The sequence below is a fragment of the Falco biarmicus genome, chromosome 7 (assembly GCF_023638135.1).
Source record: "Falco biarmicus isolate bFalBia1 chromosome 7, bFalBia1.pri, whole genome shotgun sequence".
In the NCBI taxonomy this organism is placed as follows: domain Eukaryota; kingdom Metazoa; phylum Chordata; class Aves; order Falconiformes; family Falconidae; genus Falco; species Falco biarmicus.
Genome location: NC_079294.1, coordinates 32,294,552 through 32,302,617, shown reverse-complemented (window position 1 = coordinate 32,302,617; position 8,066 = coordinate 32,294,552). Strand labels below are relative to the sequence as shown.

At 36.9% G+C, this 8,066-nt stretch overlaps 1 protein-coding gene across 1 annotated transcript in view; it reads left to right on the top strand.

The window, feature by feature from the left end:
• The first annotated feature begins 788 nt into the window (after nt 1-788).
• The window catches only part of LOC130152427 (serpin A3-5-like), a 28,600-nt gene continuing 21,322 nt past the window's right edge, over nt 789-8,066 (top strand). The window contains exons 1-3 of the mRNA XM_056345972.1: nt 789-1,302; nt 4,756-5,026; nt 7,884-8,031. Of these exons, the coding sequence (XP_056201947.1) occupies nt 789-1,302; nt 4,756-5,026; nt 7,884-8,031 (933 nt within the window). The remainder of the gene's footprint in view (nt 1,303-4,755; nt 5,027-7,883; nt 8,032-8,066) is intronic.

The following is an 8,066-nucleotide window of genomic DNA, read 5'->3' as shown; positions in this document are numbered from 1 at the left end:
CTAATTGCTCAAAGCATACTCTCTCTTTTGTTAGTTATGTGGGATTTTGGGATTTTTTTAAAATGATGCTTAGTTGTTCAGGCTTTATGGAATCACTGTAAATGTTCGTCAATTCCTCATTAACAAGTGCATTTACTTTCTCTCTGGTGCCTGCCTATAAATTTACACGCAGCCCATTCAAAAATGTATACAATTTTAATTCTCACAATGGAGGTATATTGTGCCTTTTTTCTGCTTTCATTTTTCATCTTGCTGAATTTAACTGACAAGCCTTGACTGGCTGTAGACCTGTACTTTTGACTTACAGCTTTTTATCACTTAAAGCCACATTAAAAGCAGAACGCTGGAAACAAAACAGTTTGAAAGGAATTGTAGCCTAACCTTAATGAGGGCGTCTTTGGTATTACTTCATCCCTCTTTGGCTTTAATTTTTATTCTTTCATAACTTCTTTGGTAGGTTGAGCAATTTTCCAGAGTCTGCTTCCTTGAAATAGAAAGCTGATCTCCCTGAATTTAAATGGCTTGGAATCACTGATACCAAGCCAACTCTGTACAGTGAAGACAGTTATTGCTAAGCACAAGGTAAAAATATTTGTAAGCCAAATGTAATTTTTCTTCTTCTTCTTCTTTTTTTTTTTTTTTTTTTTTTTTAACAGAGTTATAGAAACATGAAGATGATGTTTTTCCTGTGGCTTTTAATTGTTTGGATTAATTCCAACAGTTATTGCTATGAGCCTAATCGCCAAGGTGTAAGAAACCAAAACCAAAGGGGCCAAGAAAACCAAAACATGCTACTGCAGCCTGTAGCAAACAGTGTTTGTCAGTTTGCATGTTGTTTCTACAAAGAGATTTCTTCTCGTGAAAACAGTGGGAATATTTTCTTCTCTCCTTTGAGCATCTCTACTGCCCTTGCCATGCTGACTCTGGGTGCCAGATCAGACACTCTGACACAGATTCTTAGGGTCCTTAACTTCAACCCACGTGAGATTTCTGAAAATGAAATACATGAAGGTTATCGTCAACTCATTCAAATGGTAAACAGAAAGAATGAGGGGTTACAGCTGAATATGGGAAATGTCCTGTTTGTGCTTGACCGACTGAAGCCACAAGACAAATTTTTAAGTAATCTCAGAAACTTCTATGAAGGAGAAGCTTATCCGATGAACTTCAAGAGGGCTGACCAAGCCCAGATAAAGATCAACGAATATGTAGCAGCAAGAACCAATGGGAAAATCAAGGACCTCATAAATAACCTTGATCCACTTACTGAAATTCTCCTTATTAGCTACATTTATTTTAATGGTAAGATACACATATCATATTCTCCTACTTCATACATTATTTCCTCAGGTCAGTTTTGGACTTCATCACCTTTCTTTGCAATATGGTTTTGCATACGGACTCATATCTTGTTTTCCTTTCGATTCCCACACAATTACAAACACAGCTACTGGAAATTATGTACTGCTTGACACTGATAACAATTGCTAGCAAAATTCATGTCAATTTTTCCTATATCTTTTAATATATACATTTATTTCCTTCTGAAGATTAAGTGAAATATACTTTGAGGAAGGCAACTCTATTCAGTAAAATACCTAGTCCTACACAATCTAGAGGGATTTAAGCACTTTCTTAAATGCTTTGTTGACTAGGAATGAATTTGAAACTCACTTCAGCTGTTGTCTTGTTTAGCAAGTTCAGAGTTAAATTCAAAGAACACTGTTAAAGTAAAGCTTAGCATCTTACCGAAAAGAAAATACCTTTTACTCTATAGTTTTGCTGTTACTATGTTCATGTATCCAAAGCTAAACATGTAACAGTAGCTTTAATTTCACTCATGTTCTCCTTCTTTTTTTTCACTAACTATGCCTTTACTGATAGTATAGCTGTAGTCCTGATGTGTCTAGGGGCATAGGTTTTCAAATGTTTTTTTTGTGGTTGTTGTTGTTGTTTTTTTGTTTTTTTTGTTGTTTTTTTTTTAAATAATTGCAGATTCTAATATTTTCTAGTGAAGACATGGACCCACCAGTATCAAATACGAGCCTAATGACAATAAGCTTGTTTCTTTTAATTAACTTGTGCAGTCTGCTTAGATACAGTCTACCTATCTTTCCAGAGCTTTTCAGACTGCTGATCTAATAAGAAGAGAAGCAAGGCTGTAAGACTCAGTCACTGGTTTAGTAACAGATACTGCATCTTATTTCAAACCATCTCTCTTGTACTTATTTTATCATATTATAAACCCAAAGTAATTTTACTCAGAAAAATAGTATTCTGTAATTTATCTGATAAAAATATCATTAAGCTTTTTAATTGAAACAGGTATGATGTATTAGAAATGCTATTATTCTAAAAGAAATTATACTTTTTGAAAACAGTTAACTTGGATGCTTCTACTCTCCTTCCTGATATGAGGCTTCCCCTGAAAGTAATTCAAAACCATTTGTTTTGCTTTTCATCTGTGTCTCTGTTCCTTGTGTTAGTCTCTGAAAAATTAGTCACAGCTAAATGGAGTTGTTTGGAATACAGATGATTGATGTTTCTTAATTCTTTTGAACACATACTTGTTCAGCTCAAATAATGTTTTCAAGATAGGCTTTTACTTAGCATCAGGCATGTCTTTCAAAACAGGAAAAAAGCTGTTGGTTTTCCTTTACTGGAAAGTGTTTGAAGAAAAAGTAATAAATTTAGTAGCACAATGGAGGCAAAAGCTGGAGAAACCTTTTATCAAAGATAACTTTGTATTACAGGTAACTTTCACATGTTCTAAAAATAGATGTTCATTCTTATTACTGAAATAATTACCCAGCTTCTGTAAAGATGATGGAGATTCAGTTCTAGCTCTTCAAATTTAAAGAAAATAGATAAAATAATAGCATTAATAACAATCTAATAAGGATTTTTTATCTTGAAATTGAGAGTAGGTTAATGCTAATTGATCTAGAGGCTGGGATTAATCTGGAGAAGATCTCTAAATCTCAGGTACCTCTCTAACTAGTCTATACTTCTAGACTCTTGTCCACTCCCTGTGTATTACAACCTTGCTTGCACAGTGCTGGTGACCACCTTTTTTGTGGTGTAGTATAGCACAGAAGTCCTTCCCTAAGGACAAAACTCTGGCAATATTTTCCTGGCTCTCAGCCAGTGAGCATGCTATTCCACTGTAGTACTCCAGTCCCTTACCATGCCCTGGCCGAGCTGGTCACCACAGAGTATCATACTTTGAGGTTCATTTTTCCACACGAACACGCTGAAGCATTTGAGAAAGGTGTCATCACAAAAGGGTAGTCTCCTAAGAGAAAGGAGAGCACAACAATGAAAGTTCCTCTGAAAAAGGAGAAAAAGATTAGTGAATATCATCTCTGTCTAATCTGTATGCTAAATCCTGACATCCTACTCAGTTTTTAATCAAGCAAAGCTCTTTCTGAAATAAGTGTTTTTTTCCCCTGAGTTAAGCACTGGATAGAGGTTGTTTGAGTGCTTCAGGCCTTGTGTAATTATTCTATTTCCCTCTCCCCCCCTTTAAATATATCAAGGCAGAAGTCCTGCCCATTAGATATCTGATGATACAAGCCACTGTTAATGAAGAAACATAAGAGTAGCCACTTTTTCTATCTTCACAGTATTGGCAGTTGCCAGTTTATATTTTCAGAGCCCTAGACATGCACGAAGTCTCATTTTACACTTTCCAAATGCTAAATAAGTGTTGTTTATGTCTATTTCACAGATGATGGTAACATCAAACAATAATTATTTCATTTGTACCAAGCTGCATAGCAATAATTATTCAAATAGAAATCAGAAGTCAAAAGAGGTTGCATCTTGTTTTATGGTTTTCTTGATGACACTTACTTCACTTAGCATTGTGGCTCTACTTTTGCTCATTATATTTGATAAAAAAATTAGTTTTGTTCTAGAAAGAAAAATCTACTACACCTCTTTCTTAAAAAAAAAAAATGAACAAGCCAACCAACCAAAAAACCAACCCACCCCAACGCACCCCCAACTTTCCCCCTTTTTTTTAATCAGCTCAGACTCTGAAATGGATGAGGAAGGGGATAGCTTGAATTTGTCTTAGAAATTACTCTATGCTGTGGTTAAGAATCTTGCAGAGTTCCAATGTAGACAGTTTGTTTCACTATTACTTAAATTTCCAAAGGCTTCTCTCTGATACTGTGAGCATGACAGTATAAAAGATTTCTGTTGCTGTTCTTTTGGTTTGGTTTTTAACTCAGCAGTCTGATAGAATTAAGTTCTTCACGATTTTATTTGCTGTCAACTAAAGTGGGATATAACCCCCTTCTCTTTGCAAGTAATCTGAACCCTTCGTTTCTCTGGAGCGTTCATCCCTCATATTACTCCACAAGTCCGTTTTGGTGTCAGAATGAGGAAAGGAGAGAATGTTTCTTCTTCTGAGCTCTCATTTAAAGGCTGCATCATAAGGGCTTTATAGGTTCCTTAAAGCTGTTGTCATGCAGGAAAAGTGCACACTAGAACAGTTGGTATCTAATTTAAATGAAGAATATTGCAGCCTGCTGTAAGATAGGAAGAAGTTTTTTACATCTCGCTCTACCTACCCTGTGTTGCTATTGAATTATTCTGAGCATTCAGTAAGCTCATTGCAAACTGTTTTTGCTTTTGAAATGATCCAGCTGTACTAGTTTCTGTCATCCATGAATGTATCCTATGGTGATATGTCCTATGGTTTCATGTCCTCAAAATATCCTGTAACTTTGTCTCTTATATTTCAAGCTGAATGGGAAAAACCTTTCGATCCAAAATACACTAAAAAGAGCAAATTCTTTGTGAATGGGAACAAGGCTGTTGAAGTTCCTATGATGTTTGGAATGGGCATATTCAAGCATGGCTATGATGACCAGCTGTCTTCCACGGTGGTGCAAATGGATTACAAAGGAGGTGCTTCAGCATTTTTTATTCTGCCTGATCAAGGAAGAATGAAGAAGCTGGAGAAAAGATTGTCTTGCGAACGTATGTCAAGGTGGAGGACATTAGTCTCAAAAAGGTAAAATTCTGCTGTCCTTGATTCAGATGGCAGGCAAGGAGACAAATCAGTTTCAATCTTCTGGGCTATGAAACAAAATGGGATACTATTCTTAGTTCTGTTTCAATCAACAGAAGAATTCCCACTGACCAAAGTTGAAATCTGGCTCCCTGGTCTCCCTGTGTTTTCACATTCACTGCTGCACAAAGTGAAAACCTTCACAGCTTTAGGACTTTTGCCGGTTCCACACTTTATTTCCCATCTTCCAACAACCTTTAGCCATGAGTTTTCTGTCTTATAAGCTCTTCTCACTTTTTTGGTTGAGATCTTCTGCCTTCTATTTATCAGTAAATTCCTACCACTTTCCTTCAGCCTTTTTTCTTGTCTATTCCTTCCTGCCTATTACAGTTCCCAATAATTGCACATTTAAGGCTAAAATAACAACTTTCGTTTGGCAATTATGAGGACAAAGCTCAATGGTAAGGTTATAGAGCTGCTGACACATTGCAGAGCCGCTATATTCAGGATCTCTGAGGACTCAGAGGGCAAAATTGGAATAAACTACACTTGTTTCAAGGTAACATTGAGACTAGAAGGTAGAAAGGTTATATTCTTTCTAAAACCAATTTTAAACTCCTTCCATTTAATATCGTGTGTAGTAGTAGCCTTTGATGGGGCAACATATGTATACAAGCATAGGTACAGAATGTTTACAGAATCAACTCCTTGTGTTCATTCATGAACTTGATGTGTCATGTTAGAGACCTTCACACACATCCATTTGAAAACTGTATTTTAGATCATAAATTCTCAAGGCAAAAATTACATCTTATTACAGAAAGCCAAACCCAGTGTTATGCTCTTAACTCTGATTCACTTAAATTTTATCAAAATAATCTAATTTTTTTTCGTTTAAAAAAAGACAAAAAAGTTTGTCATTCTCTGTACACCTTCAGGGGTTTGAAACTTCTGGGAGAAGCTATGTGGTTTGTATCTAAAGTCACTGTAGGACAACTAAGATGGTGAATCAAGATTCTTATGAACCATTTTTGTCAAAGAAACACAATTGCCTTTAAAATCAGCAAGAAAGGCATAAATACAATGGAAGGGTTTATATTTCCTCTCTCCATCTTCTCCCCCCTCCTAAAAATGGAATAATCTACATAAAAGCCATGAATGGGAGAGGTAAATCTTATAATATAAAAAGGCATCACTGTCAAAGATGAGCTTGCTTCAAGCAGCTTCTTGTTTTTCATCAGGGCAGTTCTTTCCTGCAAACTAATAACAGCTCCTCCTTTTTCTTCTAGTTTTCAAAGCAACTGATTTTCTTTGCTCTCTGGAGTCTCTGGGAGGTCTTAAATGGGTTTGGTGTAGGATAAGGATTGCCTTAAGAGCTGTGGGCAAGCTATGTTTGCCCCAGTTTCCCTGCAAGCTGATGGTGACACAAGTTGCAGAAGCATCGTGAGGAACATTTTTCATTACTGTTGGCTGCTGAACTGGGGATCACGCTGAAATGTTGCCAGTACAGGCAGCTGAGATCTATTTAATGGCTGAATGGTGGAGAAAACATCACTTTCTCTTCTGAAAAGAGTATTCCAGTGCTTCCTGCCTTGTTGCATTGGTGTTGTGTGCCTGTCTTTCCCTTTCCTGAATGCTGAAAGCAAGTGGGGGCTTGTGGATGAGTTTATGTAATAGTAAGAGAGATGATTCAATGATACTTGCATCCTCACTCGACACAGCAATCAGCACAGTCAGGAATTAGGCAGAAGAGATCAGCAACCTGTTATCAGTCCGCTAGCACTCTCATTTTTGGGTACCAGCCAGATTTGGTATTTGACGCTGTGCTACGCTGGAGGTATGGGCCATTTCCTTCCCACTTGTCCACTGGATGACTTGCTTTTTGGCCAGCTTCAATAAGTGCTCCTGTCTACCTGACCTGGAACCCTGAGCGGCTGTCCTAGTTTCTCATCAGAAAACAGGGCTGACTGTCAGCATTATCACTAACGTCTGTCTCATTGTATTGCTTCTAGCTGTAAATGTTGGTTTTAACCTTTGAAAAGGAATTGTTAGATCCTGAAAGAACAAGGAAGAAATGAGTCAGAAATAGAGCGCTTTGATTAATTTATAGAAAGCAGCAAACTAGTCACTTTCAAAAAAATTTAATAAATCAGACATCGGACTTGACATAGAAAAAGGTTTATCTATTGACTAACTATATTCTTTCAATATGCTTTTGTTTTTTACTTTGTTACCCGTACAATCACCACCACATATTGTCCTTCTCCTTTGGTGTATCTCTTTGTTTGCTCTGTCCTGATTTATATGACAAACACACAAGGACAGCCTTTTATTATCATTATTTATTTATTTATTTATTTATTTTATTTTATTCCTCCTAAAAGTAACCAGTGAACTTGGATGTGTTGGATTTTTTTTTGTGTCCAGCCTGAGATACCTAAAAGAATCACTTTGTCACGAGGTGAATCCTCTGCATCTTCAGTAATGGGGAATGATGAAGGTGCTTCCAGCAGAATGCACAAACTATCACTAAGTTCTGAAAATGTCAGATGAAGATCATTAGGGAGGTACAGCTGCACTGTTGTGCTGAATGATTACTGGGTCAACCTCACTGTTCACATGTTGGCTTACTGCAGACTGTGAGGCAGCAACCTACAACCTTATCCTGTCAACCAGACTTCTAACATTGTTATAAACCTTCTTTTCTTTTCACTATACATCTCCCATGTAGGCTAGGGAGAGCCTGCAAGCAAAATGTCTTTGGGGAGAAAGCAAAATGAGTTTGTCTCTCGGGAGTCTGTGTTATACTGTGATATCTGATCAAAAGTTTCACCACATTCTTGCACTTCTTTTCTGGCAGCTCAGCAAATTTGTATCTTCCAAAATTCACTCTTTACGGGACATATAATCTAAAGGATATTTTATATAAAATGGGCATCATGGATGTATTCACTGATAAGGCTGACCTGTCTGGGATCACTGGGCAGCCCCAGCACAGAATTTCCCAGGTAAGTCAAACTGCTTTTTGCTTTATGGGTCCATG